At 41.8% G+C, this 18692-nt stretch overlaps 3 protein-coding genes across 3 annotated transcripts; all 3 read right to left on the bottom strand.

Moving 5' to 3' along the window:
- Positions 1904-2903, bottom strand: LOC8072546. The gene is made up of 2 exons (XM_002439874.2): positions 2819-2903; positions 1904-2726 (listed from the first exon to the last, which is right to left on the bottom strand). Exons 1-2 carry the CDS (start codon positions 2901-2903, stop codon positions 2104-2106), a joined length of 708 nt encoding a protein of 235 aa, XP_002439919.2. The 3' UTR covers positions 1904-2103.
- On the bottom strand, positions 9770-10805 carry LOC110430081. The gene is made up of 2 exons (XM_021447021.1): positions 10423-10805; positions 9770-9949 (listed from the first exon to the last, which is right to left on the bottom strand). Exons 1-2 carry the CDS (start codon positions 10691-10693, stop codon positions 9915-9917), a joined length of 306 nt encoding a protein of 101 aa, XP_021302696.1. The 5' UTR covers positions 10694-10805; the 3' UTR covers positions 9770-9914.
- On the bottom strand, positions 10946-15095 carry LOC8072545 (kinesin-like protein KIN-10C). Its single transcript, XM_002439873.2, has 13 exons — positions 14715-15095; positions 14331-14496; positions 14034-14234; positions 13779-13950; positions 13482-13687; positions 13106-13407; positions 12936-13021; positions 12510-12739; positions 12373-12419; positions 11612-11633; positions 11460-11528; positions 11311-11349; positions 10946-11208 (listed from the first exon to the last, which is right to left on the bottom strand). The coding sequence occupies exons 1-13, from the start codon at positions 14942-14944 to the stop codon at positions 11161-11163; spliced, it is 1818 nt and encodes a 605-aa protein (XP_002439918.1). The 5' UTR covers positions 14945-15095; the 3' UTR covers positions 10946-11160.

Below are 18692 nucleotides of genomic sequence, written 5' to 3'. Positions count from 1 at the left end.
GAATCAAAAGATTTGTCTCGCGATTTACAGATAAACTGTGTAATTAGTTTTTATTTTTATTTATATTTAATATTTTATGTATGTGCCGAAAGATTCGATGTGACGGAGAATCTTGAAATTTTTTAATTTTTTAGGGTAAACTAAACAAGGCCTTAATTGTTGATCTTGACGGAGATACAACGATCGTTTCGTTGGCCACTGGAGTCAAACGAACGTAGACAATTAAGCAGCAGGAGGGTACGTGAATTACGGCGTGCTATGCTCCGACGCCGAAGAGTCTGGCCTGTTTGGAACGTAGGAATATAAAACGCAGGAATAGGAAAAAACATAGGAATAGGATATAGTATAAAGCGAAAAACCACAGGAATCTAAAACAGAGGAATACTTGAAGTTTGCTGTTTGGATTGCAGGACAATTTTAAACATTCACGTTTTTCCATGCAGTGAGGAAATAGCCGTTGGGTAAGTTAGCCGTTGCAGCCCTGCAAGTGTCGTTGCTTACCCTGGCATTGCTACAACACCTTGCTTCTCCTGCTATATATAAGCTTGTCGGGTCAGCAGCATATTGCATTGTGTGTCCAGCAATACAATAGCTTTGCCATTCTCGCATCCATCCATCAGAGACAAATACCATTTCTTTGAATGGATTCAAGCTACCAGCGTAGATCAAATAATGAAGAGGAATTTTTTTTCTTCGTACTCCCTACCTTACAAGAAGCTAGTTCATCCCAATCGTCACAAAGGCAAGCCATACATACATCAGTCCGGAATGGAGCCATATTTATTGATGAAACACTAAATGGGCATGAAGTCGTATGCCGAAGGCGATTTCATATGGAGAGAGAGATTTTCCGAGCTCTAGTTCGAAGATTGCGTGAAAAAGGACTTGTTGATTCAAGGTATGTCTCGGTGGAAGAGCAATTAGCTATATTCCTTTATGCAGTATCAAAAAATGCAAGCAATCGAGTATTACAAGATCAATTCCAACATAGTGGGAAAACAATTAGCCGTCACTTTGCAGCAGTGCTCAATGCACTTACACAACTGACATGCCACTATATATGCTTGCCTTCTCCACACCCGCATCGTATATTAAGGCAGCCTAAATTTTCTCCATACTTTCAGGTAGTCAAAAAATAGTTAACTTTCATGCCAGTTTTATTGTATTTAATATATGTAAAGTGGGTCGTTTATATTGACTTCACCATTAATATATATACAGAACTGTGTTGGAGCTATCGATGGCACTCATATTCCAATGATTATTCCTGTTGCACAACAAGAACCATACAGAAATAGAAAACAAGGTCTATCACAAAACATGATGGTTGCATGTGACTTCGATCTAAAATTTGTGCATGTCCATGCCGGTTGGGAGGGGTCTGCTTCTGATGCAAGAGTTCTACAGGATGCACTTAACCATGGATTTAGTGTCCCCCCCGGTAAATTCTATCTTGTAGATGCAGGCTACGCAAATACACCACAATTTCTTGCTCCATACCGTGGAACAAGATATCACTTACAAGAACAAGGAAGAGCAGGTCAAAAACCACAAAATCCGAAGGAATTATTCAACCTTCGACATGCACAACTACGGAATCATATAGAGAGAGCTATTGGTGTATTAAAAATGAGGTACCCTATACTAAAGGCTGCTTCAGCATATGACATAGAGACACAAGTTGATATCTCTGTAGCTTGTTGTTTAACACACAATTTCATTCGGTTACACAATGGAGATGACAGTTTGGTACATAGTGCTACCACAGATATCAATGACAGCAACATGATAGATGTACCAGAAGGAGATCACCAATACAATAATGATGTGCCAGCATTTAACAACTTGCGACAAGCAGGAAATGAGATGCGAGATGACATAGCAAACAAGATGTGGGAAGATTACATTGCCAGACGTACAATTCAGCGATAATGATGTACTACAATGTAACTTAACATTCCTAGGCATTAGAATACCTAGTTAGCTTCTACTTTACAAAAGACAGTGACAGGTACTGTAAACCAGTCACTACAGGATGCTAATCCTAATCATGTGAGCATATATGCACATGAACCAAAAGTGTACCAATATCAGTTAGGTAATCTAAATTTGTCTAAGCAACCATCCTACTCGTAATGCATCACAACCAAATGAGAGAAAAACTTCCCTGTTTGACGGATTGTCTTTGAAGATGTCTGCTGCTTTTAGCATATCTCCAGTTTGTAGCTCACTAAGCCCCTCAAGTACAGTGATGCATTTCTTGATACTGAAAGGATCATCTAGCTTCTTCTCTTCTATGGCAACGAATCGTTCAATCTCTTCTTTTTTCAGCCTCAAGTACTTCTCATGAAAATCTTCAGTTGTAATAGTGTGCTTGGTCTTTTGCCTTTTGTTACGCTTACCATCAACTGCCTCTGGAGTTGAATTAGATGGTCGGGTACTGTGACGAAGAGTTTCTTCAAATTGTTCAGGAACATGTGGTGCTAGATTTATGGAAGATGGTCCATCTGGTCTGTCTTGAGGCATGAAAGTTCCCAATGGAGTAAATGCATCATTACCAAACCAATTAGTATCATTCCTCTCCTCTTCAATATCAAAACTGAAAAAACCAGGAGCAGGTATACTAGGTGACTGCGGTTGCACATCAGGAGAGACTTGTGAAGGCGATATTGCCTTATTGGCATAATGATCCATACCGCGACAGCTTCTTCCCTCAGCATAACGCCCTGTAAAAATTATGACAATATTTTAGAGTGGTCTTAAGTACTGTAATCACATGCAGTAAAAATAATAACTAATCAGGCTCATATCAACTCACCATCATATAAAGCAAACAGATCATCATAGTATGGAAATGACTTGTCTCGCCAAAACAGAGCATCCTTATTCTTGCGTGTCTCCATTGCTGCCCAAACATCATTCTATCAGAATCCCAGCCAAAACCACTTTCTGCCACCAAATCTTTTATAATACGAAATTCTTTTTTCATATCCTGCTCCTTTTGTTTCACTTGTGCAATAGAGAACAACAAAGAAAATTTCTGATTGAACTGAGCGACAATACTAGTCCAAGCATCCTTACTCCATGCATTGTGTGTCCGAAATCTAGGCACATCATGGATTTTTAAGAGTTCAATAAGATATAGCCTCCTCTGGTGATTCCACTTAGCTCTATTCTTTGAGGTGCCTATGAAAAATATGATGAAAATTCCAGTTTCAAAATAAGTTAAATAACATATATTAGAGTTCCTACCATGAGAAAAAAAAATCTAGGCATAATATACAAAACGTAAGTGCTATCTCCTTGTGCTAACTGCTAAGAGTAATTGGAGAGAGTGCTTCGTAGTTACAAGCACACACAAAAAACATTTATTATAGAAACTTAGGGGAAAGATAAAAGAACTCCATAGATCAGATCTAAATAGAACATGTACTGCCGGATCCACAAATTTGGATCCAGATCCAAAACGAGGGCAAAATAAAACTATTTTTGAAGAGGAAAATCATATCATTATCAAATCCTACCTGGTTCTTCGTGGATTTCTTGACTTCCCCTAGATTGGTGGACATCAAGCCCTTGCACCGATGGAGTTGCAGGGAGAGACGAAGCGGAGAGAGGGGGATTTCGTGGGGATGGGCTGATTCGCTGATGGTGGTTTGCCATCTCCACCTGTTCGCGCCAAATTTTTCTAGGGTTCCATCACCATGGCGGGAGGGAGGAGTCAGAGCGCGCGAGAGCGATGGAGAAAAGAACGAGAGATGCTTTCCCTTGAGTCGCGGTGGATGTTTTATTTCCCGTGAAACATACATACCCGGCTGCCTTTCCTCCGGAACGGAAACTACAAATCCTACGTTCCAAACGCATTCACAGGCTTTTTTCCCAGAGGAATGAAATCCTTTAAAATTCCTATGAAAAAACTGTGTTCCAAACAGGCCCGAAATCCTTTAAAATTCCTATGAAAAAACTGTGTTCCAAACAGGCCCGTACTCTTCTTCAGACCGTAGTAGCAAGCTAGTGAAAATTAACAAAAGGCATGTCAACATCATTATGGGGCACATTGCACATTGGTTTAATGGAATTTTTGCGCTTCATCAAGAAAACAAGGCTTGTGTTTTAGTGTATACTCCATGTGCCTTGGCTACTTTAGAAGGGATCTATGGATGAAAGTCTATGCTTCAATGGCGTCACATCCAAGGGACTGTTGGCACTTGGCAGTAAGCCGAAGAAAAGGATTGATGTTTTCTATATGCCTCAAGCTGTCTCCTTGCATAAACGGCAAAGTTTCGCTGATGGTGCGTGTGCTAAAAGATTGTACCGCAAGTAGTGGTACTGCAATGCAACATGTCTGATGTCTGCCCTTTTCTACGTTTCTCTCGATGATCCGTTTTGTTCCAGAGAACATGACATGAATATATAAAGACCCGTTATTACGACAAAAACTATCAAGCTAAAAAAATCAAGAAGCCCGTCTAGCTCAGTTGGTAGAGCGCAAGGCTCTTAACCTTGTTTTTCATTTTTGTTCTTTCCATTTTTTACATTATTATAAATATAGATCTTTTTGGTTTTTTCCATTTTTGTAATATAGACCTTTTTGTTTTTTTTCATTTTTGTTCTTTCCATTTTTGACACTATTATAAATAAAGAAAGTCATATATAACCCATAGACAGAGGTCCGTCTTTAAGATGTTTAATGTTTTGTATGTAGCTAAGATCAATTATAAATAAATTTTTGTATAATTGTGTTTCTATTTAATAAAAAATATATTAAGGATAAATAAGAGCAACATGATTACAATATTTTTTAAAAACCATTAATATAATAATTATATCTATAACTCTTATAAAGCTAAACCCCACTAGATGAATTATCTTTTCATGCAAGGTGTCCACATCATTATCTACTAAGTGACCCACTAAATATTCTATCCCTTCATGCAAGATGTCCACATCATTCCCCACTAAATCCATGTCATCCCATATTAATTACAAAAAATGACCATGTCATCTATATCATGTGAAATACTTTAAATCTTTGATCTATTAACATACAAGTCATGTACTACACTATTTGTTTCATCGTCAATTAATTCCACTATAATGTAACCAAATATTAGTTTTTATTCTATTAGCTTTTACTAGATCTAATACAATAAAATACATGCAAGTCAAATTCATATGTATACATACATAATAGACTGAATACCATATAGTAATGCTATGTATATAATGATTTATTTTTAAGAAAATTCCGCAGCAACACGCGAGGAATTCACCTACTACATATAATTGCAATGCCTTTTGTCTAATTTCTCCATAGTGTTGCCATATGTGCTTTGTTCCTAAGACACTTCATAGCATTCAGAAAATAATTCTGTTGCTATTTGATAGAAAACAGATCAAGCATACATGATTACAACACATCAGTATAAATCATATATTATTTATAAGTGTAACATTTTTTTGTCTAAGTGGAAGAGGTGCAGTATGTAACTGGCAAACATTTGTTCACATCCCTCTAGCTATGACTTATTGGCCCTCAAGCTTTCACAAAAAATATTACCATGCCTTCAACACATGGAATTTTACAATGGTTTGAATACATAAAAGTATGAAAAAGTCTAGAATTTTACCATGGTTTGGAGACCTAGACTTTTCAGCTGTGATAAGCTTTCTCAAGCTGTGATAGGATCGCTTGAGGTGTGATAGGGTCTCTCTAGCTATGACCTGTTGGTTCTCAAGTTTTCACAAAAACATATTACAATGCCTTGAACGCATAGAATTTTACTATGGTTTGAACACATAAAATTATGAAAAAGTCTAGAATTTTACCATGGTTTGGAGTCCTAGACTTTTTTAGTTGTGATAGGCTCTCTCGAGCTGTGATAGGGTCTCTCGAGGTGTGATAGGGTCCCTTGAGCTCTGATAGAGTGGTTCTCAAGCTTTCACAAAAAATATTACCATGCTTTGAACACATGAAATTTTACTATGGTTTGAACACATAAATATATGAAAAAGTCTAGAATTTTACCATAGTTTGGAGACCTAGACTTTTTCAGCTGTGATAGGCTCTCTCCAGCTGTGATAGGGTCCCTCGAGGTGTGATAGGGTCCCCCTAACTATGACCTATTGGTCCTCAAGCTTTCACAAAAAATATTACCATGTCTTTAACACATGAAATTTTACTGTAGTTTGGACACATCAAAGTATGAAAAATTCTAGAATTTTACCATGATTTGGAGACCTAGATTTTTTCACCTGTGATAGGCTCTCTCGAGCTGTGATAGGGTCCCTGAGGTCTGATAGGGTCCCTCTAGCTATGATCTATTGGTCTTCAAGCTTTCACAAAAAATATTACCATGCATTCAACACATGAAATTTTACTATGGTCTGAACACATAAAAGTATAGAAAAGTCTAGAATTTTACCGTGGTTTGGAGACCTGGACTTTTTCAGCTGTGATAGAGTCCCTTGAGGTGTGATAGGGTCCTCTAGCTATGACCTGTTGGTCCTCAAGCTTTCACAAAAAAATATTGCCATGCCTTAAACACATGGAATTTTACTATGATTTGGACACCTAAAAGTATGAAAAAGTCTAGAATTTTACCATGGTTTGGAGTCCTAGATTTTTTCAGCTGTGATAGGCTCTCTCAAGCCGTGATAGGGTCCCTCGAGGTGTGATAGGGTCCCTTTAGCTATTATAGAGTGGTCCTCAAGCTTTCACAAAAAATATTACCATGCTTTAAACACAAGTAATTTTACTATGGTTTGGACACATAAAAGTATAAAAAAATTTAAAATTTTACCATGGTTTGGAGACCTAAATTTTTTCAGCTATGATAGGGTCTCTGGAGATGTGATAGGATCCTTCTAGCTACGAATTATTGGTCCTCAAGCTTTCACAAAAAAATATTACCATGCCTTGAACACATAGAATTTTACTATAGTTTGGACACATAAAGTATCTAAAAGTCTAGAATTTTACCGTGGTTTGGAGTCCTTGACTTTTTCAGCTGTGATAAGCTCTCTCGAGCTGTGATAGAGTCCCTCGAGGTGTGATAGGGTCCCTCTAGCTATGACCTATGGTCCTCAAGCTTTCAAAAAAAAATATTACCATGTCATCAACACATGGAATTTTACTATGGTTTAGACACATAAAAGTATATGAAAAAGTTTAGAATTTTACCATGGTTTGGAGACCTAGACTTTTTTAGTTGTGATAGGCTCTCTCGAGCTGTGATAGGGCCCCTTGAGGTGTGATAGGGTTCTTCTAGCTATGATCTATTGGTCCTCAAGTTTTCATAAAAAAAAATTATTACCATACCTTGAACATATAAAATTTTACTATGGTTTAAACTGAAAATACAGAAACATTCATGGGCAACAACTTACCCGAAAATTCAAAAACATTCATGGCAGCAACTTAACTGAAATCATGCAACTAACAGATAGGATAATAGACGCTACATAGGAAGGGGAGAGGTTGACTGAAACATGTTCACATGTAACAGATGACATGTTCCATTAAACCTACTAGTGCTAGTTTCACAACCTAATAATAAGCTTATCAGAGAAATTTATCAGAGAACATGTTCACATGATAGCAAGCTTATCAGAGAAATTTAAATTTAAAAGTCACCAAACTTAACAGGGCAGCAAGCTTATCAGAGAAAATTAACAGATCTGTTCACAAGTCTTTTGTGAATAGGTAGCTAGGTAAAAGGCAAATAAAAGTCACTCACAACAAGTAATGAGAAGCTACCTGTCCAAATATTCAGAAGCTTTAACTATGAGGTTCATTCACAATTACAAAAATCAGAAGCAGACCCCATTCAATTCTTGTTAACTGCACAAGAAGGCTTCATCTACTTGAACTGCAGTACAAGCGACTGATGGACGATGAGATGCTGGGAAATCCACATCCTCCAGATCGATCCATGCAGGAGGTCGCCGTCGCCGAGTGCTTGTCGTCGGTGGTGGCGATGGATGCAGCCGCTGCGTCCAGGCAGTGAACAATGGGGTCAACAGACATCGGCGCGGTATCGAAGGTCGGCGCTACCGGCCTCGAAGAAGGAAGGTAATCGTGAGGACACCGGCATGACCAAAGGCGAAGGCGAAGTTCCCGTGCACCCAAACTAGATCGCGAGCGCGTGGACGGGATCCGAGCCCCCTCAAGTCGGCGTGCGAGCGTACAGCGGTGCTGGAGGTGATGATTTGGCCTCGGGCCACGAGCTCTACCCGTCGCCTCACAAGACGACGGAGGCTCTGTCTCTTGACGTTGGCAGGGGTGTTTTCACAAAACTAGCATCATAGAGACGGGATCAAAACGGCAGTTGTACGTGTCCTTAGGGCATGTACAGCCCACAGACAGCTACTTGTCTGTAAATTCTTGGAGTCCACAACGTAGACAACTGAACAGACAACTCATACAATCCACAAACAGAGTTATCTATTTAACTGTCTGCAAGTGGTTTAATGCTTGTATATAGCCATGATCAATCATGAATATTATTTTAGTAATACCATTCGGGATTCCTAGCGCCCAGATGTCCAATGTGATGCTAGCATCCGGACGCTCGCGTTTGTTGTGCCCGCTCATGCCCCACCCACACTCCTCGGCCAGCTTCACGTGGGGGCCCACGTTGCTCTTTCCGCGCATGCACGCGCCCCACGTGGGGCCACACCTCGATCTGCGCCTGCTCGCGCCCCTCCGCTCACACGCATGCACGTGAGGCCAGCAGCTGCAAGCAGATGGGTCTAAATAAAACATTCAAATAATAGAGTTTTTTTTACAATATTCAGATAAAACATTTACAACATAAATCTAAGTCAAATTAAACATTTAAAACATATAGCTGAAACACTATTGCAACATGTGCAATATACCCAGATAAAACACTTGAGACATGTGTCTGCGTGTAAAAAAATACAAATGAAACATTGGAGATAGAAAGTTGCAACATATATATATAACCATTGCAACATATGCAGTATCCAATTTACTTTCACAAAATCCGTAAAACAACTTAAACATACATCTGAAAACAATGAAACACTTGAAACATAGACTTGCAACATGTCGAAAAAACATCCAAAAACACTTAAAATAGATCGGCGAGGAGGACAGGGAGCGGATGGAGGTCGCCCTAGCAGAAGCGCTGTGGTGGTGAACCGCGAGGCCTAGCCGAGCAAAGGGCCGAGGAGGGCCGCTGCCCAGAGGGACCCTGCAAGGAGTGTTGGAGGCCACCACTGACACTCTGCGCTGCTCTAGCACCGTTCTGACGGCACGTACCCCATCGAAGCCAGCCGAGTGAGCTGCAACGGGTAGAGGTAGTGTGTGGGGGTGGGGGGGAGAGGTGCGCGGCGTGGCGCAGGATGGAGCATGGCCTGGGAGTGGGGAACGAGGCATCACGGGCAGGGACGCACGTCGTAGGAGGGAGCGAGCGGGGAAAGGCGGCAGCAGCGAGAGGGAGTGCAACCGTGGCGGCGAGCGCAGTCGCTTGGAGCAGGCGCACGGTGGAGAGTGCCTGTAGCGATGCGGATGCGACGGTCGTCCAACGAATGAGGAGGAACGGATGGACTCACGAGTAGATAAGGCTGAGTGCGAAATAGGGAGGAACATATGGACTCACGAGTAGATAAGTGAAGGCAAGGAAAGCAAGTGGAGAGATGGGCTGTTGGGCTGGTGCCGTGGCCCATCAATGAAGCGTCCGGACGGACGGACGTCCTTGACTATCGAATATCATTGTGTTGCTATTTGATACAACATGATTTATACCCACAGTCAGAGATTACAAATGTTCATACTATAATTGTAAAGAATTATTTCACTCACAAGCAAACAAAGAGCCTCCCTGGCGTTCTCTTTCAACTTAAGATTCACCTCGCTATGGATCTGGGACATGACCACAACAGCTTCACGGTAGCAGCATGCACGCAGCAGGAAAATGATCTAATATAGAAAAGGGCAGCAAAAATAAGAAATAAAAACAATACATCCAGGAGTTTGATGGCTTTCAAAATTCTGAAAAAGATATCAGGCAAGCAGACACGAACTGAACTTCTGTACGGGGGATAATACCGGTGATAGATAACAAAAAAATGGAAAACTAAGACCAATACTAGGGAACAGAATATGGCTATCACTTCTCTGAAATTCTTGACAAGAGCTAGAAGTGAAAGCACAAAATTCTCTGAAATTCTTGACAAGAGGACATCATTCTTCACAAGAGCTTAACAGGCACCACTAGAAAACTCAAAAAGTAACTGAAGCCTGATCACAGGCACCACAAGAAGAAACTGAAGCCTTCTAAATCTGCACTAAAAAAATATGTGGTTGATTGCAAAAATTCAGTGCAACTGCTAGTATTGTTTGTTCCAGTTCAGTGCTACTACTAGTAGATCTGAAAAATTGATAAGAATCACCAGCAGCAACTCGCTCAATCATGAGGAAGGGGATGGGCCGCCGGCAGCATGGAAGAGGGCCACCGCCAAGCCGGATCTGCAGCCGTTGCCGCAGATGAAGTTGCTTGGCGCCATCGTCGTCACCGCTGAAGACGCCGCTGGAACCTTGCCCATCCGACCCAAAGGAACAACTTTGTCCTTCCTGGACGGGGGGGTCGCTGTTGGGCTCCATCTCGACGGCGACGAATGACGGCGGAGCTCTAAGAGAACAACAATTATATGGTATGGGCATGGGGGATTTTGGCGCGAATAAGGAAATCGAGCGCGCCACAACCGGATCCCGCGCGCTCAGCTTGAAGACGGCATCCCCGTAGCGCGTCTTTTCGCCGGCAACGACATCTGGGAGCACAAGCCGAGGGCGTCACCTCACGAGACGACGAACTTCCTCTCTCACTTCATTCAATTAGGGACGTTAGGGTGTTTTTCGCAAAAACTAAATTACACAGACGAGCTTTACAGCCTAGCTGTACATGCCCTTATCAAATGAGCAAAAGACTCTACTTCATCATATAAAATATTCGAATAGCTCGTTTCATAAAAACTCTGCTGGACGTAAAAGTAGCAGCACAACTTCGACAGTTTAGTTACATAGACGCTTAAAGGAAATCTAGTTGAAAGCAGCAGCAGGACACTGCCTGAAGTCACCAAAAGAAAGATTTGAACTAACTTCCCGTCCACATACAGCATCTAGTTCGGTCATCATTTGAAGATCCCAGTGGCGGCCACCTTCTTTAGGAGTTCTTGGATCTACAAGCAAAACGAACAAGAAAGCCAAAGGCATTACAAGCGATATATAACTTTGGCCAGAGATGCATGCCTTTCGCCTGAACAGATGACACAAAAAGTTACCTGCTTTGACGTGAGGCCAATGTTTTCCAAATCTTCAAGCTGGACAAGCAAATTGTATTAGAAGGCCATTTCAGACATTTGGATTCTTTTTCCTTTTTTTTCTTTTGGAAAAAAGGTATGGATCATTTCACATTCTACAAAAAACTTACAGTTGTGAATGGTCTTGGTGAGTCCTCCCGTAACTCCAGAATATATTCTGCTCTCTTCGTGCCAATTCCCTAGCAAACAAGAGGGGAAGTTACTCAGAAGAAAAGACTGGAACAACAGTGATCGAAATGCTATTAAGATGAAAGGATCATACTTTCAGCTTCTGTAGCTCTTCCCTGCAGTCATAGGTAAAGGGAGAGAAACATTAGAAAGAAAGACTGGAAAAAACTGGATATTTTTTGTGACATAAGGGTCAACCTAAGAACTGAAATTTCATGTATTCTTCTATACTGACAAGCCAATAGTCGGAGTTTTACAGACTATAACATAATCACAATGAAGAATGGCAGGATTCCTGCCAAAGTTTCATAATGTGAAGAAATGTAGGTTGACCTCTCATTTGAACTGACACCTAGGAGCAAATTACTTGAATAAAAAACTAGGAAACTGCATCCCCCCCCCCCCCCACACACACACAATGTCAGGTCATGTTTGTAAATGGTCCTTAAGCCTTGTTTGGATACCCATGTATCCATCTCAATCCATGTCTGTTGGAGTGGTTTGGTGTGAAATTTAGATGGACACATGAGTATCCCAACAAGCTCTTAGTTGATTTGTGATGCTCACAAACCATGACTGACATGTCCATGTTTTTTTTGTCATGGTTCACCGTAAGCATACAAGATACTAGGAGAAGAAAGATTAGCCTAAAAGTTAGAGTGATCAACGTGCCTTTTTTAGATCCAGGGGGATGCAATTTAGATCCATTGCATTTTTGCTTCCCTTGTGCTATTTAGTCAGTTTTCAGCAATGTGTACAGCATCAGCCATTTTAGGCATCAATCAAATAAAGCTAAGCTCAATAAAAATCTGGAACTGAGGTGCCAACAAAAAAGGTTGTAGAATTCGGACTTACTTGTTTGCAACATTTAAAACTTCAAGGTATGGTTGAACAAGAGCTTCCTAAAAAGTCATAATGTGACTAATGTCAATTGATAAATCTTAAAGTAGCAAATATCTTGTCTATAGAATGACAATGGGAACCATACAAACCTTTAAGTTAGACTGTAGCACGTTAAATCTCTCTAGTGGTGTTGCACCAGGAGTCTCCTTGACTATGTTATGTGTTTCTATTGGAGTTTGGGGCTCCAATAAAATGGGGTAATTGCCATTATCTGATATTTGCTGCTTCACAGGCACCATATTTGAAGAAATTGGAGAAACAGCTTTCCTGAGAGAAGCTTCATGTTTTTCATGGCATTGAGTAACTGAAGCAAGCACCACTGCATAAGACTTTAATCATCAGATTCACACGTGAAAACACAGGTAAAAAATCTCAAGGCCTTTAGACATCAGATTCACACATGAAAACATAGATAAAAAATGTCAGAGGTTGTTCTAAGTAAATTTCAACTAACTTTTCAGATTTTGTAACCACTATTCGCACAGATATAATATTACTGAAGTTTTCTGAAGTACCTTTCTTTGGTGTATTTACTTCTCTCTGCCTGTGCTCTCGCGGTATATTTTCAGCAAGAACATGGACTTCTGAATCAAAAAGCATCCTGTGCAGGAGAAGACAAAGAAATAAGAACTATGTATGGTTCCATGTAATATATAAAGAGGAAATGATAAAAAAAAATACTAACTTCTTGATTTTACCACCATCCTGATCCATTGCCTTAGCTCTACAAGAAATTCTGGAAGATGTTGGTTGCTTCATATGGCTCATAGACAATGGAGTCTTGCTGGCAATTGGGGACAAAAGACCATCCATTCTTTGGATGCTCTTTGTTTTCCCCTTCGATTCCAACCATGCTCGTAATTTGGCTTCCATGTCAACCTTGACCTTGGGAGTTTCTTGCTTGCTTGAACTGGTGAAAGTCTCAATATGGCAAGATCGAGCAGCCAAACTTACTGTGTTCGCTGACTCCTGGTATTCTGCAGGATTCTGAAACAACAAAAACAATTAGCCAAGTTCTACAATATGAGACATCCATAAGAAAAAAGATTAAGAAAAGTTACCAGGCAAGCTATCATCACAGCACGGCTACTGCCTCCTAGAGAATCTTGAAGTATTCGGGTCAGTTTACTCTCTCTGTAGGGAATTCGGTGCTCATTCTTGTTTAAAGCTGAAAATACATTGGACAATGCAAACAATGACTGGTTGATCTTAGAGCTTTCTTGAAGACGGATGCCCTCATTCAAAGTCCTTTTGTTGTCTTCGCTACCTAGAAACAACAATCAAGCAAAGCACAAGTTCAAGTAGAGGGATACAGCTTAAGCATGTGTGGCTCAATCCAGACTTCCAAAGAGATGTACCAGCCAAATCAATAAGGTTAAGCTTCCCTTTCATAACATCAGTGCTGACCCTGAGTGAGAGCACAGCATGGCTCCGACTGGAAACATCGTTCAGTCCAGTATGGGCGACTTTTCTCCTTTGCACGCCTATGGAATAGAGCTCCTCGAATTCCTCCATGGATCGCACAGGGACCTTCAAACATCAAAGGGCAACAGTAAGCAACCGATTGAATTCCATCAAACACATTTAGTAATCACCAAGCAGCATCACATTACCCAACTCAAGCCCTTTAGCTGCATGTTCCCATCTTTGTCATCCAATGCCATAATTTCTTTTGCTTTAGGCTCCAGTAGGTCATAGCACCGTTCCATGTACACCTCATAGTATGAGATCTCAACAGAGCACCATGTGCCAGTGCAGTGTGCTAGGATTGTTGAAGCAGCCAATGGGATTAGCCCTGGAAAATCCTCCGTGCCCTGTTCAACAGCCACTCAGATAGGTTTCAGTGAAATATTGTTTTGCCAAAAGCGGCATTTAATCAAACACATTGCAGTCATGATAACAGTAGGCACCTGCATTGTGTAGGTCTTGCCACTGCCGATTGCCCCATAGGCAAAGACCGTCGCGTTGATCCCCTCGAAGATGCCTGGGATCACTGCGCGAACCTCCTGGTCAAATATCTGGCTCACGCTGTCCTCTTGACCGAAGAACGAATCCACTTTGTACAGTTCACTCCGACTGCATAAATGGACCAGTACACCAAAGCAAATAAGGAAACGCAATCAAACATGTGAGAAGCCCCTTCACTGTATTATCTAGGAGTATCAAATTTCCATGCAAGCACTTGACCAATTCCTGGTAGGTTAAATGGATCTACCGATCGTGATGATCCGCAATTAGCGCAGGAAAAAGTCCGAGGGCTCCAGATCGTACGCTGAGGAGGCGTTAAGGCGTACCTGGTGTGCTGGTCCTTGAGGTGGACGGTGACCTCACCGCCGGGGTGGCCGCTGAGGAGGGAGACGCAGGGCGCTGTCGCTGAGGCGGCCTCCGACGGGAGGAACGGGCGCACGCGCAGCACGATGCGCACCGGCAGCGAAGAGCGCGCGGAGGAACGGTAACGGGCGGGTGTGGATGTGGCCGCCATCGGATGCGCGGAGGAACGGGCGGGTGTGGAGGTGCCCGCCATCGGAGCGAGGATCACGCGGTCAGCGCCGGCCGCCGGGGGAGGGGGGGCGGAGAGAGGGTACGGAGTATTCGGATCCTGGAACGATTCTAGGCTTGGGGAGAGGGGGCGGAGCAAGAGCTTGGGGGCAATGGTACCGTTGGGGCGGCGGAGGAAGTTCGAATTTTGAACAGGGTAGGCGGTCAGGCGGTGTGATAGGCAGGGCAGCCACGTCGGATTCTGCTGCCATTCGTAGAGCACCAGACGGTGGCACCTTCCACCTGTCCTGAATTTTTTTTTTCCTCGACGACCTAGCGGGTACAAGCAGCAACCAGTATGAACTAATTGAAACCTATTCGAAGCAGTTGTAACTAATTAGAACTAGACTAAAATTAATTTAAACTTCAAAGAAATTGCAACTAGCTGAAATTGAGTCAAATTGCAACCTATTGGAAACAGTAAACACCTAACGGAAAGCATTTACAACTAGACCTTGTTTAGTTCGTGATTTTTTTTTCAACTTTTGTAGCAATTTTGTTTGTATTTAGCAATTATTATTCAATAATGGACTAATTAAATTTAAAAAATTCGTCTCACAAATTGTAGACAAACTGTGTAATTAGCTATTTTGTCATCTATATATTAATGCTCTATGCATTGTTGTCAAAAAAAATAATGCTCTATGCATGTATCCAAAGATTTGATGTGATGAGAAATTTTTAAAAAAATTTGAGAACTAAACAAGGTCCTCATTACAGTGAACTTACAAAGTTACAATGAACCACTTAGAGAGTTAGAATTGAAGGATCTAAATGTTACTTTGAAAGTTCATGAATATAGGTGAGAATGTGAAAAAAGTTTGAGGAGACATGATGCATTTGTCGGTAAAATTCTGCTCCTAGCTTCTTCGAGCTGATTCTTTGGAGTTTAACCAAACTGTTAAAATGCAATTACTTCTCTATTTATACTAGTTAACTATATAAGAGCTAAAAGAACGCCACTCTCCATTGCTCATCATTCAATCACCATGAAATCACTCGAGTCACTTCTCAGCTAGGAGTACTTATCTCTTTCACCAAATCACCGAGAGTTAAAGAGTAAAGTTCAAAAATCAGAAAGTGAAGTTGTACCTACATCCCCTTAGAGCACTCTCAATACACAAACTATCATAGTTTCTATAGACATTAATTGCAGTGCCACCTAAGCATTTTGCTGATGTGGATAGGTAGTTATTGAGGAGAGAGAGCAAAAGTCATAGAAACTGGGTCTAAATTAGAAACCATGTCTACACGAGATCCAAGACATGAAGTGATATGATTGGTTGAGAATAGAGAGAGAATGAATATGATTGGATAAAAAATATTCTATAGAAACTATCCATTGAGACCATAGTTTCTATACATATTGTCTATAGAAATTAATAGGTATAGAAACTATACGTAGTTTCTAGCATTTGGAGTGCCCTTAGGGCTTGTTTTGCGCCAAGGCCTAGCTGCCCACTTTCCAAAACCAAGCTGTCTCTGTCCAATCAGTGGCGGAGCTAGGATTTGAAACTTCGGTATTCCCACTTTCATGTCATAAAAAAGTCGAATCCATAGGCTTAAAATATAGCCAATAACACTGCAAATCAGCAACTTTAAACTAATATTTATTTTCTAGAATCTAGACTTCTAATTGAAACGCAAGTTTTTACATGTGTTTGAGCTGTGAGAAAATAATATAAATTATAGCATTATTGGGAAATACCCCCTAAATCCTCCCATGCCAATCGTCGTTGTGCCTTTTGATGCATTCGCCCTAAGCCCCTGCCTGAAAGGTAGCTCAGCTCGATTCACATGCTGTGCCACCACGCCCAATATGGCGTGCTCCAGTTACATACTCCCTCCGTTACTCTAAAAAACGTCGTTCTGACCCCTAATCGTGTTTCGCCTAAAAATGTCGTTCTGGGCTGGCAGCCGTGAATATAGACGTGTGTGCCCTTGCTGCTTTGGTTGCCGCACGATGCAGTAACTCTCGGTCGCTTCGATTCTTGCATGCGCCGCACCGTAAGCAATTCTCCACTCGCATCTTTATTGGGAAATACCCCTAAATCCTCCCATGCCAATCGTCGTTGTGCCTTGTGATGCATTCGCTCTAAGCCCCTGCTTGAAAGGTAGCTAAGCTCGATTCACAGGCTGCGCCACCGCGCCCAATATGGCGTGCTCCACTTACATACTCCCCTCTATTACTCTAAAAAACGTCGTTCTGACCCCTAATCGTGTTTTGCCTAAAAATATCGTTCTGAGCTGGCAGCCGTGAATATGGACGTGTGTGCCCTTGCTGCTTTGGTTGCTGCACGGTGCAGTAACTCTCAGTCGCTTCGATTCTTGCATGCGCCGCACCGTGAGCAATTCTCCACTCGCGTCTTTATTTAGCCATCGCCGCTGCTCGGCTGCGTGGCCGCTCGCCTCTCCCGCTCGCCATGGACGCCGCTCACCGCCGCTCCCGCTCGCCGCCGCTCGTCACTGCTCGCGATCGCCGGTCGCGCTCACCACCGCTCGTGCTCGCCGCTGCTCGTGCTCGTCGCTCGCCTTCGCCGAACTCGGAGATGGTGCCGGACTCCATCGAGGTGGCGCCGGAGTTGCAGCAGCCTTCGCCGGAGTCGGAGATGGTGCCGGACTCCATCGAGGTGGTGCCGGACTCCACGCCGGAGTTGCAGCAGCCTTCGCTCGAGTCATGAATTCTCTAATAACTTCTCTTGTGATCGAAGTTATGGGCTTCATAATCATGTCTCCACGAATACGTCCGGTTCTCCCATTACCTCTCATTGCTGGCTCATACCGAACAAGAGGAAAACAACCAATTCTACCATCAAAAATACATGTCCCATCCCTAAATCTTGGCCGAGCAACAACACACAAGAACATGATCTTAGGAATGTAGTTCTTGTTCTTACAAGTCCGATATGCATCTTCTTCATCGGGTAGCAAATAATACTTTTCAGACTTTGATAGAGAAAGAACCACTTTTCATCGATGAACACAAAGTCATACAAATCCTTAAACCTTGGATCAGCAACCAAATCCCTCTTAACCATGTCAACACACCACTGTAATCTAGACTTCTTGTTAGCTTGAGTGAGATAGGGTTTGATGCTACTAGAATGGCGCCGAAGCAAACCTTTTTTTTCAAATACTTTATAACAGTAGCTTTGCTCATGCTAAGTTTAGCACATACATCTTCGATGACCATTCTTTCCTTCAAAGGAATATTACGCAATAGTTCCAAATTAATAGTAGATGCCTTACGACCAACTCTACCCCTCTTTCGACTACCAAGATCAACCGGAATGTTATTTGCAAGTGCTATTTTACCTCGCTGCCACAGGCGCTGAACTGCACGTCGGTCATGACCAAACTGAGTAGCAACTTCTTTCGTATCATTTTTGCCTAGTTTTCCATTCTTGCTTCTTGCCAACAAAGCTTGGTAAACTTGCTTTCTCTCTTCTTCGGTCATGTCTTTCTTTCGTTGCCGAGCTCCTTGAATGGGAGCATGTTCTATTTATAGTAAAAAAACAAGCATTAGTTGTCGGCAACATGTTCTATTTTTAGTGAAAAATGTAGAAAATACTGCAAGTGTGGGTACATATCAGCAAGGTTTTGTAGATAATGGCTATCGACTGCACCAAATTCATCTACCGGTAAGTTTAAATCAAAACCTGTAACAACATCCTTTGATATGAGAACGATTAAGAGCACGGTTGCAAATGGACAAGATAAGAACAAGTACAATA

This window comes from Sorghum bicolor, chromosome 9, assembly GCF_000003195.3.
Source record: "Sorghum bicolor cultivar BTx623 chromosome 9, Sorghum_bicolor_NCBIv3, whole genome shotgun sequence".
NCBI classification, from domain to species: domain Eukaryota; kingdom Viridiplantae; phylum Streptophyta; class Magnoliopsida; order Poales; family Poaceae; genus Sorghum; species Sorghum bicolor.
The sequence above is the reverse complement of the archived record's forward strand: the minus strand, read 5'-3'. Positions and strand labels throughout refer to the sequence as shown.